Below are 18,198 nucleotides of genomic sequence, written 5' to 3'. Positions count from 1 at the left end.
TCAGTGATTGGAAGTGAGATCACGAGCTAAACTGGTGGCTGGAAGCCAAAATTGGGTCTGTTGGTGACATGCCGGCAACCAGCCACCAGTTTAGCTCGTGATCTCACTCCCAATCACTGAGTCGGTTTGAAATGAAGTGCCTAAATTGCTAAGCTCACATGTAGACAGAAAGCTCCAAACTGAATTCGCGCATCACATCCTAATCTGCCAGCATAGCCCACTCAAACGTCACGTGAGTATATCTGCACTTTGCGACGGCACGCGCCGCACATTGAGCTGTGCGACGAGCGAATGTGGACCGCGCTGTCGACTGCCACGGTATTTCAAATAGATGGTCTATCAGTGAAGCACAGCACAGGGCAAAATTAAGTAAATTTTTTTGTACCGCTGGCATTGTAAAAAGCAGTGAAATTAATTTACTACAGAAGTTCGCATTTCCAGACTGTCCGCACGATTATTCAAACATTTTTGTGAGACATACGAAAAACCATTTGGTGACTGTTTTCATTGTCCAGTTTGACCCTCAATCAGTATGCTAATTTCACATTCAGAGTTGGAACTCCCAACAGAAAGACGAAATCACCATGTGACATACGTGATTATGTAGTGCACCAGCCTAGAAGTCTGGGCGAAGCTTGTAGTAACTGCGCTAATGCCCTCTCTCGGCTAACATTTTCCTGCATTAAGCTTCGTCAATTGGGGACTAGGGGGAAGGGGGGCTCTGTATTTAGGCTTTTGCATATGAATGCAAGATGATCGTGCGGAGTGTCCACTTGAATGAGCAATATCTCAGAACGGAAGCGCTCTTGAAGAATTAAAGAAAAGGAAGTTCGCTTCGAATTGATCACTCAAGTTCCTAATATAAACATATGCAGTCGAACATCGATATTGACATGTGTACTTGTTTATCTTTCCCAGGTGACCGCTTGTCACCTCCTATCAAATGTTATTGCACAGCGCAGGACGCGCCTGCATGTATCAGAAGTTTCTGGAATGTTATCGATGGTTCCATTCGCTGTCTGTCACCGAACCTTGTGTAATCCAAACCTTGCGCGTTACGCGAATAGTGTAGAACATTGTGGAAGACACGCGGGTCCCAGCGATTGCTCTGGAACATTCGATGACTGATGTATAAAAGCCGACGCACATGATTTTCGCCGATTGCCGAGTGTGTTTGCCGCTATCATTGTTCTTTGAGCGTAGCCTGCTTTTGAGGACATGAGTTCGCCCAATAAAGCGCGAGTTTCGTTAATCACAGCTTTGCTGCCTTCTTCACCGTCACTACTACGTGACACTATGGCCCGCCATGGTTGCTTAGTGTCTATGGTGTTGGGCTGCTGAGCACGAGGTAGCAGTATCAAATCCCGGCCATGGCAGCCACATTTTGATGGGGCTGACATGCGAAAACACCCGTGTAATTAGATTTAGGTGTGCATTAAGGAACCCCAGGTGGCCCAAATTATTCCAGAGTCCCTCATTACGGCATGCTTCATTATCAGATCGTGGTTTTGGTGCGTAAAACCCCATAATTTAATTTTTAAGCCTCGATATAACAAAGTTGTACTTGCAGTGAAAATGTTTAAGTCGCAAATTTCGTTAATTCGATCTTTTAAAGTTTCAGTTTTAAAAACAACTTCACCAATTTCCAGCGCATTCCTGGCAGATAGTATTTTGTTGGTAAGCACTTATAAAGGAATCGAAAGAAGATCAGGCCATAATAGCATGGGTATAGGTGCCAGCCCTTGCAGTGCAGATCGTGCCGAAAAATGTGCATCAACGTAGCTCATGGTGTCAGACATCTGCGTGTGTTGCGTCGCGGAGCACTTGAAATATTGGTTGCCATGGCTGATAGCACTTAGTTCCCGCAGCTAGCACCCACAGATTAAAAACAACAGTGTAAACAGGTAGGGATATTCGTCCTGAGAAAAAAAAAATTTTGCAGTTTTGCCCGAAAAGTCGAGCATTGGTGGTGATAGCAGAGAGGTAGCCACACAATGTAAGGCTCGTAGTTTCATTTGTGTAACATGCACTGGGGCAAACATTAGCAGATCTCACTCAATCTCCACGAACTCGCTGTCACAACTCGAGCGAATGCTTCGCACTGTGTCCCGGAAACCCGAGTTTATACTACCGCCAACTCTAGACACACAGAAACCCAGTGCACACCAAAGCACCAACTATCTCGGCTCGTGCTTTGCACTTGCTGAAGATTAGCTCTAAGGTACAGCGCATGCTTGATCACTTTACTGCACTTTCACTCCCTCTGCATCCCCCTTGCACAGAAGGAATCATCAGCTCTCATGTTTATTCGAGTGCTGCGAGCTGCCGTCCTTATCCTTTTGCAAGTTGTTTACAACGCGACAAATCATGCAGTGGCATTGCCGGCCTACTGTGCCCGGCGCGCACTCTTTACTGCGTTTTCGCCGCTCAAACTTTTCGTGCAGTAGGACGCTTAATATAACTTCTGCCTCGGCCGACATTTTTATAGTTTTTTGCTGGAGCCATACAGGCTCCAAGTAAATGCTTTAAATGGCCGAAAACTTAGTTGAATCAATGTCGTGTCACAATATTACTTTGTTGAATGGTGAAATAAAACACACAATTTTCAATGTAGCTGAAATTGGGAAATCAATGTTGTTTGTTACCTTGAGAATCATTAAATCGAGGTTCGATATAACGAGGTTTAGCTGTGTACCATAATTGTGAAATAAATTATTTGCTTGCTTTACTTGTTTGCAAAAGCTGCGTTTGCCAAAGCAGATGGACTGCCTATGCAAGCAACTATTCGCATAGATAGCATAGTTTTTATCAAGATTACCAATCCTTTAACATTAGAGGACATGTATAATTATCCTGGACTGGAGATAACAGCATTGTGAGAACAGTGCCAAAATAAAAAAAAAATATAGAAGCGCCAATTTCGTTAAGGGAAGTAAAGCAGAAGAGTGCGTTTAATACATTAGGCTCTGCGGTATTACCAACATACCTTTTATTTTTTAAGGAGTGCTTCATGTTAAAGGAAACATTTATACTAGCAGCGAGATTGTGCTGAAGGCTCTGAAGATGCTTCTGAAATCTGCATGCAGCCTGTCCAAGTGCTTCTGTTCTTTTCTAAGACAGTGAAGTGCTTTTTAAGCACGTCTAGGGCAACACCGCTTCATTCCAGTCCATAGTAAGGACTGCGATGAGGGCGGTAAATTGAGTGCTTGGATTGAGTTTATGAACCAGCAAACACTTACTGCTTTTACATGACTTGCCCACTGTAAAAGCTCCATATAATATAGTTTGGAATTATTTTCATAAACCTGCTCCAAAAGGCCATTCTGCTGCTTATTGAAATGGCATGGGTCAGTAGCATCGCTGTGCTGTAGACCAAGCCTCATAGAGCAATGAAAAAAAAGCATGTAGCATTTTTATTGACTTATGTTGCTTACTGTAAGCACATGTTGCTTACTGTAAGCAACGCAAGTCCATTGAAATTTCATAGAAGTTTGCCTTATGGGGAATATGCTGGTGGCGATCAGGGAAGTCTGGAAAAGTGTGTGCTGTGTATGTTGTAGCTTGTTCAACATTGAGATGTACACATGTATCTGCATCATATTCGTAGAATCGCAGTTTCTGTTTGAGACACTGTGTCCCACCATAGTAGTAGGCAGTGGCAGAATGCAAAATTAAAATGCTGAGTGCAAATGCTTATGTACTTGACAGAAGCTTTGGGGTGTTGAAGGCCAATCGTTATTATTGTGCTATATACGTCGTCGCCAAACTACTGTAATCATGCTTTCTGAATTATTGTGTGTTTCTATCATGCAGGCACCTAGTGAGCCAAAGAAGGACGCCCAGAGACACCGCTCATCACAGTCCCAGCATGCGTCAGTTGGCAGCAAAGGTACTAGTCGCTCGGCACACGTTCGGGACCACCGTGAAAAGGGCCCACCAAAAGAGCACCGTGAGTTCCGCGAGCCACGTGACTTCCGTGAGCCGCGCGATTTCCGTGAACCACGTGACTTCCGAGACCAACGGGACTTACGAGATCAGCGTGACTTCCGAGATCAACGCGACTTCCGAGATCAGCGCGACTTCAGAGATCAACGTGACTTCAGAGATCAACGTGACTTCCGAGATCAGCGTGACTTCCGTGACTCGAGAGAATTCCGAGATCCGAGGGAGTTCAGAGACTCACGTGATTTCCGCAACGATGGCCGGGCTGATGGTAGAGACTCTCGGGACGTCAGGGATAAGGACTACCGGGAACACCGTGAGAAAGAGCACCGCGACCACAGGGACAAGGACTACCGGGACAAAGATTACCGCGACAAGGATTACCGAGAAAAGGACAAGGACTACCGGGAGAAGGACAAGGAGAAGGACAAGGATTACCGGGACAAGGACTATCGCGAGAAGGACCACCGGGACAAGGACAGCCGGGACCACCATAGCCGCCGGCATCGTGACCAAGGAGAGAAACGAAAATCGAACAAGTAAAGCTTTGGTGTTGCTGGTGCAAGTGAAATTGTGTACATATGCTTATTAAAGGGTGATCTATTGTTTTGACATTTCATGGCTTGATTGCCGCAAGTGCCGCCATGTGGGTGTGTACGCTGAGTCCTGCTCAGTGGCTATGGCGTTCTCCTGCTGAGCATGAAGTTGCAACTTCAATTCCCAGCGGGGGCAGCTGCACTTTAATGTGGCTGATATGCATAACAGCTTAGCAATTTAGATTTGAGGGCATGTTAATGAACCCCAGGGGATCAAGTCCAGAGCCTTTCACTATGGCATCCCTCATAACCCACAGCACAATAGTGTTTTGGGACATTAATCCCCACAATTTAATTTGAGTCTCCACCTGCCCGTTTGCCACATGGTAGCATCTGTGTTAATGTATTTGCAGTACTGCAGAATAATGGTGTTAAAGGGCCCCTCACCAAGTTTGAAAATTGCAAACACACTAGTGCGATGTGTAGATCATGCGGCGACAATCTTGTCTGCAAAGTATCAAATGGCTGCACTATGCAAAAACATGAAATTTCATAAGACAAGACTGTGGGCCCTTTTTCTTCGAGGGAGCGTGGTTTCAGCCAGTGAGTCAAAGTCACGTGCGCCTATGCACCAAATATGGCACGTGAGCTCGGTAAATCATCCAATGCAGAATGCGCAGTATCGCTAGTGGGAACGTACTGCACAGCCAAAAGAAGAAGAGAAGAAGAAAATTGTGTAGATCCCTGGCACTGGGAATTGATGGTATGCGAGGCATTTTGCATGTACCTGGCTGGCTAGCATTGTTTGAGGTTCTGTAAAACGATACTAGGTCAAAGGTGGACCAACGTGTTAGTGTAAATTGAGCAGTGTTCGTGGGTTGCAGTCGTACGTGTTTGTAAGGACAGCAGCATGATGATGACCATGTTGAAGACGATCGTTTGGCGGAACAGCATGATTCTACGCTGGCCGTTTGACGTAAGCTTATGACATGGTAATTGTTGGTTTCTGCATGTATGTAAACTTTAAAAACATTTGCACCGTTTGGAGCGTATATTTGCCACATAACAATAATCGTCATCTGTCTTGCCCACATTTCTTTTCTTTAACGCTGCGAGCCTGGTACTTTCAAGTCACGAACGGCTCGCACATTGTCAGCGTGACACAACATTCTCGGCAGGAAAGTAAAGAGCACAGTGGCTTCAAGAAAGGAAACGCAAGCAAGACAGATGACGATTATTTTTCTGTGGCAAATATACACACGGAAGGGTGCAACTGTTTTTGGAGTGTGGTGGACTAGTGCAAGCGAAATGCGGATTGTGACGCCGTCAGTGACTGCATGTTATGCAATCGCACATACCTAGGTGGTCTTGTGGATGTTAAAGGGTCTGACAACCGATTATTAAGCACCTATATTTCATGGTGCAATGTGAAGCTCACCCACGGTAATGTTTACATCTGCAGCGGTTACTTCCAAAAGTGCATGAATATTTAGTAAACAGAATTTTCCGATCGGAGCAGCCTCTAAAAAGTAGAGTCCCTCCTCCAACAATTCTGAGAAGTGAGAGTGATGTTGATAGCCCGCCTCTCAAATTGTGAAAGCCACCTATTGTTCTGCTTTGACAGGAACGAGTGTAACCGTGGTTAACCAACTACATTTTGACCTTTTCGACCACTTTTGAAAATAAAAATCGGGTGCAATAACTTCGCATGGTTGTTCAGACATTCTGATATTTCCACCGCGTTTTTCCTCAAGTAAACGCCTACGTCATAACTGGCTGGACCACATCGTCGTCGTTCTGTCATTAGACGAGTCTGGCATACACATCGAAAACGAAGGCTTATCTGCACATTGTAATTCAGAAAAAAAAAAACTGATAAAGAAAATACTACATTTCAATACTACTAAAAAAAAGACAAAGAAGCATGTACACTAGTAGAAGGTCACATGGTGGACCTCTTATGCAGCTTCATGCTTTTGCCACATGGGGCGCCAAAGGTGATTTTTCACGACCTTTAGTGATAAAGTAAAAATGTAAATCCAGTTTTAATGAGAAAAACATGGCTCGTTCTAGCCACTAGGATAAGGAATCATTCTATCAGTGGCGTTATGTTGATTCATGTTCTTAGCGGATGTCTGTCCCTTTAGTACGATGATGACATTTGTACTCTGACCCGCTGTGGTTGCTCAGTGGCTATGGTGTTGGGCTGCTGAGCACGAGGTCGCGGGATCGAATCCCGGCCACGGCGGCCGCATTTCGATGGGGGCGAAATGCGAAAACACCCGTGTGCTTAGATTTAGGTGCACGTTAAAGAACCCCAGGTGGTCAAAATTTCCGGAGTCCTCCACTACGGCGTGCCTCATAATCAGAAAGTGGTTTTGGCACGTAAAACCCCAAATATTATTATATTATTTGTACTCTGGCAAAAAATATAGCATGACTAACTTGTGTGAACATGAGGTCGGTATACAATGTTGCACAATTGCTAAGCGTTCTATGAGAAAAGTAGACCAGTCTTGGAGCTAGCGTAGTCTAGAGTGCGAACTGTCACAGGAACGAAGATGAGAAGCAGTGTGCGGCGGAGGGGAGGAGGAGGAGTAGGAGGAGAAAACTTTATTTCATAAAAAAACATTTGCAGACGATTCCAGGTTAGATGGCCATGAACCCATGGTTGACGGCGACCTGGGTGGCCCACTCCACGACGCTGGTCTGTATGACCGAGTCTGAGCTGGCCTACATGGCCTCCCGCTGCTCGAGAGAAAGATCATGCATAATATCCGCCGGTGGCGACACACTATGCTACATTCCCATATGATATTGTCATAGGTTACCAGTTCCTGGCAGCATCTGCATTCCGGCTTAATCTCCTCCGGGTATATTTTGCTTAACACGTATGGATTCGTAAAAAATCTAGTCTGCAACCTTCTCCATATGCATTCCTGCGCCTTAGCCAACTTCTTGTCTTCCAGTATATAATGGTTTGTAATGTCGTGAAAGGACACCAGCCCATCTCTCGAGAACCTCCCTGGAACGACCGGCTCACCTGCTTGGCTGATGAAACAAGCATTCATGTGAGCCACCTCGTTCCCAGGATTCCCAGAGTGTGCTGGTACTCGGACAATTTCTACCTCCCTAGTCTCTCGCCTCGTCGGCCGATCCAGCAATCGTGCCGCTGTGACAGATGTTCTGCCCTTGCCAAATTTTGGATGGCTGTTTTTGAATCGCTGAGAATCAGGTCAGATTCAGTATTACTTACAGCTCCTTAAATGCTTCCTCACCGACCGCCTTCAGTACACCGTTATAGGTGGATGTTCTTCAGCCTCAAGCAAGGTATTTTCTGGAGTTCCACAAGGATCAGTCCTTGGTCTCCTTCTCTTTCTCATCTACATTAATGACCTCCCTTGTGGTATTTCATCATCCATACGTCTCTTCGCGGACGACTGTCCTTTATCATCGAATTTCTACTGAGTCGGACCAATCCCTTCTTCAGAACGACCTGCATTTAATAGATAACTGGTGTACCAAATGGTTGATGCAGCTTAACATTTCCAAATGCAAATTTATTCAAATTTCCCGCAAGCACACTAACATCACCCATGAGTACTCATTACGCACATTCAACATCTCGCAAGTACAAACGTATCGCTACCTCGGTATCCTAATCTCGAGCAATCTCAAGTGGTCGGAACACATCACGAAACTGATCGCCGACAGCTCTAAAACACTAGGCTTCATCAGAAGAACATTATCGTTGTCACCCCCTTCCGTCCGTAAATTAGCATACGAAACTTTTGTTCGAACAAAACATGAATACGATTCCGCGATTTGGTGTCCAGATCAAACATATCTAATAAATGCAATAGAATCGGTCCAGAACTGTGCTGCTCGATTCGTATCTTCAAAATATGACTGCAAAACTAGTATCAGTAGTATTAAGTCATCGCTCAATTTACCCACCTTAGTCTATCGACACAAGATAGCACGTCTATGCTTATTCCACAAGTTGTACTACCATTTTCAGCATCTGCGCAAATCACTTATTCTACCACCAGCACGTTCGTCACGACGCCTGTTCAATTCACTCAGTTTACAGTGCCTGTATGGATCAACTTCTGCCTTCAATAAATCATTTTTACCCACAGCAATCCAGGAATGGAATGCACTTCCAGATGCAATTGCCAGGGAGCATTATCCTGAAGAATTTAAAGAGTGGTTGCTTTCACATTTTGGAAACTACGATTGAACGATTTCCCTTTTCATTCCAAGTGTTGTTGCAGTTCAAGTCGCCTGTAGACCTATATTGCTTTGCTGCATTACTTAACCTGCATTATTTCAATTCATTCTTGATGTAACATCTTTGACTTATGTATATCTATGACTCCCTCCCCCTTATGTAATACCGTGTAAAGGGTCCTTAAGGGTCCAATAAATAATGATGATGATGAGCACTATCGCCGTTTCCTCTGAAGTTTCTGAGGAGTAGGTTTGACCGATCCAGAGGCGACCGAGCATCCTCACCTGTCCACCACCGCGATCACAAATGCGTCCTTGTCCTTATCCCCTTCAGGCGCGAATTAAGAGAAACACGAAGGAAAATTGTGGTTCCTTCAAATATTGCCTCTAAATAGCGACCAAAACTCAGTGGTATGAATGAAAACATGTTTATTGAGCCAACAAAAAATTTTTCTGATGTGTACATTTGTACACATGGCGCCTCCAGGCCGTAAATTATCTTGACGGCCACTTACACAAGGAGTAACTGTTGTCAGGTGATAGTAACTTGGCAAAAGTACTTAAGAGTGTATTTACAATGCATCTCAGCTTGCCTGCTTCGACGGATCCTACTTTTTGACGTGAAATTCATAGTAGCAATCCTTTGTGGCACTTAGGCAGAGGAAAACACTGCATTTGCGACAGCAAACTCGAGACTTTGAAGCACAGCCTGTGTTTCGGCACCTTTGCGCGAAGTTGGCACTGATGTGAATAGGCCAGTGGTTATTGCCATCAAACCTTGTGGAATTTGTTGGTAGGGGCATACCGACGTGTGATTTTCGGACAGGACTTGGAGAGCTGGTGCTTGGTCTACTCCTCCTGTTTGGCGCAGTCCTGTTGCTTGAAATCAAACTATGTGCAATGTCTGATTGAAATGCCATAACATCTTTCACTTCCTTTTTCGGCAGTCCTTCTGCATTCGCGTCGCGAATTTACTCAAGCCAGCTGTTGCACACTGCGAAGCAAATGAAGTGGGAGATAATTCTTACTGGCCATTTCTTCGTCTTTGCTTTGAGGGGATAGAGCGACATCAAAAAGTCCAGCTTGTCGACGCCACCCATGAATTTATTGTAGTCCGCGATAACCTGCGGACAATCGATGTCGACATGTGCCTTGGCAGCTTCACTCCATCTCTTCACCTTAGTGATGTTGCCTAGTTCTACAACTGTAGAGACCATGTTGACTGGACCATTGTCGTGCCAGCGAACAATGACGACGTCTTCCTCTTGGGTAATCTTGAAGTCGTAGCTTCCACGCACTTCCTTTTTCAATTCTTTTTCGCTTTTGAGCTCACAGCCTAGAATCCTGTTGGCCCTGATCTTTCCAGAGGCCAAAATACCGAGCAATTTCAGCTCTCGGAAGAGCGGCACAGAAGAAAAATAATTGTCCATGTAGCATCTAACGTTCAGACCGCGCGGGAGCGATTCCACAAGCCGCATCACGACCGATCCACCAAGACCCAAATGTGAATGGTCCTTGCTTACGCCAGTGCCTTTCCCTTGGTAGAATTCAAAATCATGCGCCATGCCGTCTGAACTGCAGCGGACGAATACTTTTATTCCTTCAGGGTTTGGCTTGTTCTTCACGAACTGCTTAACAGGGACCCTTCCTGTAAAGGGCACCATCTGTTCGTCGATGCTGTTTTCGGCGGGAGGCTGCAGAGCAAGACATCGACTTCTGACAGCATCAATGATTGGTGCCACTTTCCAAAACGTGTTCTTTGGTGGATCCAGCGGAGCATTGCCATCAGTAACATGCAGTGCTGCTCGAAGCTTGAAAAATCGTTTGCATGTCATTGCATCCGCAATACATGGTATTCTTGTGTCCTCCTGCCAATACATGCGGATCCGAGGAAACTTCAAGATTCTCATGTGTATCATAATGCCAATGAGAACTTTGATTTCTGCCGATGTGGTATTTAGCTCAACCATCTCTTTGCAGTGCATAAATGTTGCTAAAATGTGCTATGTCATCAAAAATGTTCTCTGGAAAGTACTTCACAAAGTACTCAAGCGGCTCAAGGATAGCAGATCCTCGGTCAGGGATGAACCTGCACTCAGTGTTTACTGGTGAGAATTTCTTCTTAATCCACTTCACAACCGTTTTCTTCCTTTTTGTTGGCGGTGGCTGCACATTCTCTTCATCTTCACTGCTACTAATGTCGTGGTCATTTAGGAAAGGATCTTCATTTGAAGCAGCCTAAAATAAAATGAAAAAGTTATAGAACTAAATAACAGCAAAATATAAAATTTCTTTTGAGTAGTGGCCAAAGTTACCACAATTTCGGCAGATTCTTGAAATTCATCGTCTGAGAAGTCCCCATCTGAGATGTTCCCGTCAGCAATTCTGGCCAAAAGAGCCTGGGCCGACGTCGTCGATGCCTTTTGCCGGCATTCTGAATGGTCTCTAAGACCTATGATGCATAAAAGATACGCATAAGTTCAGTATTACCCGTTAGAAACAAAATAAAATGCCCAGGTAAAGTGATCTGATGAGACAGCCTTCAGGCGCCTTGTGTACAATTGTACACACGCATATTTGACTACACGGCAAAGAGCCATCCTTAACAAAAACCGAAAAAAATCGTTGTTTGCGACAAGCCATAACCATATGTGTTAAGCTGATAGGATTATCATTTTTGTAAACAAACTTTACACGAGAAAAAACAAAAATTATCGGAGTGCACTCACGTGCCGATCCGTAAAAGGTAGAGGCGTCCATCTTGAATGTTTGTTTTGACTTGTGCTTTGCCGTAAAAAACCTAGATGGCGCTAGCTGTCCACTAAGGAAGCATGTCTCAATGCTCACGTGGTGTGTTACCCAATTTGAAGGAAAGGCGGGCGCGCGACGTGGCGCCAAATCTAATGTGTACAAATGTACACACCGCCGCTGAAGGGGTTATACTCCGCGACGTCTACGTAGACTGCTCCATTGTGCTTCCCGTACTTAGCATGTAAAGCTAAGTACGGGACTTGCCTTCTTGCGTTCCTCATGATGGATCGGGTGCGTATTCTTGGGCAAAAGCTTTTTATGTAAGGCCTTGCGAAGCTCCCGCCGCACCTGAGTTTTCATGTCCCCGGCAGGAACCTCAACCCCAATGCCGATTCTCTCCAATATGTCCCTTCCCGATTTCGTTTTTGAAAGCCTAGCGAGCTGCATCACCAAGTATGCCTCCCGTAGTTCTTCCAGGGGTGTTGTGCACCCCTAATCTCAGCAGCCTTTTGGTAGACGGATTATTAGGCAGCCCAAGGGCTGCCTTATATGCCTGCTTGTTCATAGCATCCACCTTGCCTTTTTTCGTTGCATACAACTTTATATAAGGCGTTGCATAAACGATCCCACTGAGCACAAACGCCTGTACTAGTTTACACAATTCCTCTTCTTTCAACCCTCTTTTACGATTGGCGATTCTCCTGATTAGTCTCACGGGAGCATTGACCGTATTCTTGAAGGGCCCCTGAAACGGTTCGGACAAATTTTGTAGACGCATAAGGTACAGCTAAAGTTAAAGGAGTACTGACACAAAAATTTGAAATCGAGATAACTTGTGAGACCGATTTAGTGGGTCACACACACATCGTGTGTAAAATATCAGCGGCGAATATCGCTTAGAACATATTTAAAATCAATTTTAAAGTACGTGCGCGCAGCCAACCATAAAACAGAGCACCTCGCGACATTGACATCTCCCGGGTCTGTAAATAGCCAAGAAAACGCTACTTCATGTGGCTACGTCACGAATTTTCGTTGGCTGCCATGCGGCTTTACACGTGCTCTTTACACGTGCTCGCCGTCGCCGGCCGCAATATCCGAGTCGCTGCTCTCCAGTGGGTCAAATTGAAAGTGATTGGCCACGTCTAATACGGCGGCGACTCCCACATGCAGGCAATCGTCGCCGCTGGACGACGAAAACGAGGACGACGATGACGATGATGGCGAGGACATGGCAAACCACGTGCAGGCGTAGCAGACGACTAGCAACACGAAGCTCGCGTGCCGGCGCGCCGCACGCTGGCTGCGCGGCAGAGCATACGTCATGGCTTTTTGCGAACACGTGACCACTTTGTTTACACTCCCGGTGGACCGTTTCGTTGCTCTCTGAAACCGAAACTTGGACTGGTTGCTACAAAAAAGACTGCAGATAATTACCTGTCGCGCTCTGAAGTAAATGAGGTGTCGTGCCGTGATTACTGGGTCATTAACTACTTATTAAAGCAGAAAAAACCACATGGATTTTTTTTTTGTGTGTCAGTACTCCTTTAATTGAAACGTCTTATATCTAAACGTCTTAAACGGATAGCGGCAGTTCAATGCGCTGCAGCCAGTCCGCTCGTCTGCTGCCTTGCAGAGGCACACGATGTCGCAGCTTGACGCATGTCAGTCGCTACGTTTGCAGTCCACAGCGCAACACAGTCGAATCACGGTGCTCGCGAGAAGACTGAGACCTACTCTGACCGCGGAGCTCTCGTCAAAATCGAGCACGTAACACAAGCTTACGACGCTTGCTGTGTGCAGGAAGTGCTTAAAGGGCCCCTGAAACGGTTCGGACAAATTTTGTAGGCGCGTAGGGTACAGCTTAAGTAGAACATTCGCACCACAATTTAAGTGAAGCGTTACGTATTAATGGAGCTGCAAGCGATTAGAAGTTACCCTCCTCCCTGGCTATGCTTTTCCTCCTCAACTCGCTCGCCGAGCGAGCGGCGCTAAGCTCCGCCTTCACTGGTTCAGCGTCACGATGCGACGTCACATCGCTCACTTCCGGTTGTTTAGGAGCACGCCCCCTCCCGCGCGAGACCTCTCCGCTAGCCGCTTGGCCGTCGACCGAGAGCTATCGAAGCAGCGTGCGTTGCGAGCATTCTGTCGTAGCGCCGAACGTGTCCGGCACTCCGCTAAAAACAGGCAAGCTGGTCATTTCGGCAAATGACTGGAGGCATAAACTCAAGCTGATGAAGGAACTTTAGCGTAGACGTACGTGAGCAGCCTGATCGGTCTGCACGGTCCAGACACTTGCTGGCGCAGCGCTTAACCAGTCAAACAAAGCGCTAATATTGCTCTAACCAAGTGTAAAGCATTTTAAACATTTATAAATCAACGTGTTGATGATTACACTCCTGCGAAAAATACACACCAGCAGCAAAGAATACACTTCGTTGCTGCTACTGTGTATGGTTGAGCTCTGTGCCACCAGGTGGCTGCACCGTGCAGACCGTTCACATTTGCCCTTCTGCTCATCTCGTGGCTCATCCCGGCACAGTCAAGCGGTCAGACCCTGTCCCCTTGCGCTTGCGTTTGCCCTAATACTGGACTCGCGGTTTGCAGGTCGCTAGGTTTGCAGTCCAAAAGGCAACAAAGTCGAATCATAGTGCTCGCGAAAAGACTGAGACCGACTCTGACCACGGATGATGATGATGATGATGATGAAAAACTTTATTTATCCCTCTTTAAAGGGAAGGGGGCAACCGCGGAGCTCTCGTCAAAATGGAGTACGTTGTAACACAAGCAGACGACACTTGCTGTGTGCCGGAAGTGCTGAAGTCTACTAAAAAACTATTCTTGTGTATTCTCTTTAAGTTATTTTCTTTTTACAAAAACAAAGTAACTAACATTCCAACTATTACTAGCATCATTTGTTCACCATAAAGTTGGAAAAATTATCGACCACGCGCCCTGGTCAGCCAATCAGATAGCTCGCCCATGTGACGTAATATGGGTTATTTGCATCATATGGGTAGGGGCGGCTTAAAATTCCGCCGAGCAGTGCGCTGCGATCGGCAGCGATGGGTATTTTTAAAACCTTGTAATAAATTACACGCTTTACGCAGAGCACTTAGATGCATCAATTAATGATCAGAAGAACCTACTCTAACGACTCAGTACGTTTATAGAAAATCGCCAAAATCGTTTCAGGGTCCCCTTAAGTGTAGTGAGAAATTGTTGTGCATTCTCTTTCTGTTACTTTCTTTTTATAGAAATAAATTAATATTCCAATTATTGCGAACATTTAGTTGTTCTTCATAAAGGTGGAAGAATTAGAGATGACGCGCCCTGGGCAGCCACTCGGATCACTCGCCCACATGACGTCAATTGGGTGATTTACGTCATATGGGCTGAAAATTCCGTCGAGCGGTGTGCTGCGATCGGCAGCGATGTCCATTTTTAAAACCTTATAATACACGCTTTACGTGGAGCACTTAGATACGTCAATTAATGATCAGAAGGACCTACTCTAGCGACTCTGTACGTTTGTACAAAATCGTCAAAATCGTTGCAGGGTCCCTTTAAGCCTGCCCAAGGCCTCCTTACGCCTCCTGTTAGTCTGCAGATACAGACCTAGGGTCGTAATCGTTTGGGCCTGAGCAACCGGCGTACCCCCCACCTTCAACTCTAGCGGGGGTGGTGGAACATAGAGGCGCGCATGTAGTCCTATTGGTTTGTCCCTAAGCACAATAAGCTCTGACTTCGGTTGAGAGCACGAGAGTCCCACCTCCCTGGCTAGCTCTTCCATAATATCCACTGCCCGTTGCAGCTAGGGTATCCTCCAATTGTCCGTCACAACCCCTGGTAACCCATAGAGTAATGTCGTCTACACAGAATGTGTGTTTCAGGCTCGATAGCTCTTCCAGTCTCGGCGGTATCTTAATTAAGGCGAGGTTAAACAGGAACGGTGAAAGAACCGACCCCTGCGGTGTCCCCCTGGCCCCCAACGGGAAGGAATCCGATTTCACTTCTCCGACAATAATCCCCGCAGTCGTGCCCTGCAAAAATGATCTGATATGTAGCGGAAGGTTCCGCACCCCGGTCCTATATTCGATAGGTTCCTGAATATTGCCTCATGGGCAACATTGTCAAAAGCTTTGTTTAAGTCGTACCCAGGATGAACCATGTCCTTTTTCAACTGTATCATGACGTCCTGCGTGGACAAATTGGCCCTGAAGCCAATCATCGTTGCAGGCAGGAACTCCTTGTCCTCCGCATCCTCCTGAAGCCTGTTGAGTACCACGTGCTCCACCATTTTGCCCATGCCGGACGTGAGCGAGATGGGAAGGCGTAGGGGGGAGGAAGCCAATCATCGCGCAGGAGGAGGGTAGGCGGAGGCGCACTGGGTTCACTTCCTTTGGTAGTTGCAACAGGCTCTGTGTGTTCTATGGATGTACCGGGTTCATCTGGCGATCGAGAGGCCGAGCGAGAACCTAGCTGCAACGCAAGCAGCGGCCACCCTAGCGTGAGTCGACTGACCTCATAGTCGCCGGCAAGCTTCGGGCACGAGCTGAACAAGACCGGCAAAAGGCGCGGAGGCTAGGCATGTCTAGGACACTCTCGAAGAACGTGCTAGGCGGCTTGCGATAGTACAGTGTCAGGCAAGCCGACATGGCTTAGAAACCTCAGAACAGCACCGATAGGCTTGCGCTCAAGCCGCGTTCACGAAGTGAAACGTAACGAATTTTTACAGCGAAGCTGTTAAGGGCTACTTTCCCCAGGATCGTGTCCGTGTGTTAACACAAAACTATCATCATCAGGATTGGCTCCAGCGTCGTCTTCGTCTTCCACAGCTTGCTCGTTGGCGCCACTCGGCGCTACCGCGCGAACGCCCTCGGGCCAGTGCTCGTCGTCGTCAGTAATTAAGAAACACAAATACGCGACCATTTCTACAGCTAAGCTGTTAGGGGCTAGTTCTACCAGGATCTTGTCTGTGGGTAGACACAAAACTGCCCATGCGTGGGCCGATCCCGCAGATAGTACAATGCCGGGCCAACCTGGGGTGGAGGTGGAGGCGGCGCAGGCGTGAAGGGGAAGCTTTAGCTGGGGCCGAACTCCGACGCGGCCTATTTAAATACATGTAAAACACAAAAACGCTTTTCTGAGATAACCCTTGGACAGATTTTACTAAAAATTTGTTGCATTTCAGAGGGAAAGTTAAATTCTAGGGACTGTTGGAAGCGGAATTTCGATTTAAGCCTGAATTTTGTTAAAATAATTTTAAAGAATTCGCAAGTTAGAAAAACATAGGCGCACGAAGTTTATATATTGTTACGTAGGAAGACACCGAAGAAAAGCTATTTACAAGTATATTTACAAGGCAATACGCCGCAGTTGACCAAGAGGCAACAGCCCGCGCTAGCTTCCAATCGTCGTCTTCGTCTTCTTCCTGCTCGGCTCTTCGTCATTGGGAATACTACCCTGTAGCACTACCCCCGGCGGCAAAAGCGCCGTCCCGGAGCGACTAAAGGCTGGACTCTGAAGCAGTGTAGTAGCTCTTGAGCCTACTGACGTGCACGACATCACTAGACGCCAGAGTAGATGACGAGGTTGAGCTCACAGGAGTAATTTCATAAGTCACAGGCGTCACCTGGCGCAGCACGCGGTAGGGCCCTGTGTATCGCGAAAGGAGCTTTTCGGAAAGTCCAACGTGACGACAGGGCGACCACAGGAGCACGCGTGCACCAGGCGAAAACTGGACGTCACGGTGGCGGGCGTTGTACCGACGCTGCTGCGTGGTTTGCGAGTCCGTCAGTCGAGCACGGGCAAGCTGGCGTGCATGATCGGCGAGGGCGATGGCGTCGCTCGCATACTCGGTTGTTGAGGTCGCAGCAGGAGGAAGTACCGTGTCAAGGGGCAAGATCGGTTCGCGACCGTAGAGTAGATAAAATGGAGAAAATCCGGCGGTGTCGTGCCGGGAATAATTGTAAGCAAAGGTGACGTAAGGAAGGGCAACGTCCCAATCGCGGTGGTCCTTCGAAACGTACTTGGACAGCATGTCGATAAGAGTACGGTTTAAGCGCTCTGTGAGGCCATTGGTTTGAGGATGGTATGAGGTAGTCAGCTTGTGTTGAATAGAGCAGGAACGCACAATGTCGGCGATAACTTTCGAGAGGAAGTTACGACCACGGTCAGTAAGCAGCTGTCGCGGGGCGCCATGCTCTAAGATAATGTCACGCAAGAGAAAGTCCGCGACGTCAGTGGCGCAACTGGTAGGTAGAGCCCGCGTGATAGCGTATCGGGTGGCGTTATCAGTCGCGACGGCTAGCCATTTGTTCCCAGAGGATGACGTGGGAAAGGGACCGAGGAGGTCTAATCCAACACGAAAAAACGGTTCCACAGGGACGGTGATCGGCTGGAGATGACCGGAAGGTAGCACCTGAGGCGTTTTCCGACGCTGGCAGGGATCACAGGCAGCAACATAGCGTCGGACGGAGCGAGCAAGACCAGGCCAATAGAAGCGGCGGCGGACGCGGTCGTACGTGCGGGTTACGCCAAGATGTCCTGCAGTGGGTGCGTCATGCATCTGAAGGAGCACAGTCTGTCGTAGATGTTTTGGCACGACAAGAAGAAGATCAGGACCATCAGGAAGGAAGCTCCTTCGGTACAGAATGCCGCCCTGGAGGACATATCGGCGAACGGATGCGTCGGTAGGTGTAGAGCGCAGACGCTCGATGAGTACTCGCAGCGG

At 47.1% G+C, this 18,198-nt stretch overlaps 1 protein-coding gene across 1 annotated transcript in view; it reads left to right on the top strand.

Annotated features, from left to right (window-relative positions):
* Positions 1-4,556, top strand: part of Prp38 (pre-mRNA processing factor 38) — a 30,515-nt gene extending 25,959 nt beyond the window's left edge. Inside the window, exon 6 of the mRNA XM_070524998.1 lies at positions 3,814-4,556. Coding sequence (XP_070381099.1) covers positions 3,814-4,485 — 672 coding nt within the window. The 3' untranslated portion in view covers positions 4,486-4,556. The remainder of the gene's footprint in view (positions 1-3,813) is intronic.
* Positions 4,557-18,198: the final 13,642 nt, after the last annotated feature.

This window comes from Dermacentor albipictus, chromosome 9 (genome assembly GCF_038994185.2).
Source record: "Dermacentor albipictus isolate Rhodes 1998 colony chromosome 9, USDA_Dalb.pri_finalv2, whole genome shotgun sequence".
NCBI classification, from domain to species: Eukaryota; Metazoa; Arthropoda; class Arachnida; order Ixodida; family Ixodidae; genus Dermacentor; species Dermacentor albipictus.
This window is presented reverse-complemented; position numbering and strand designations above follow the sequence as displayed.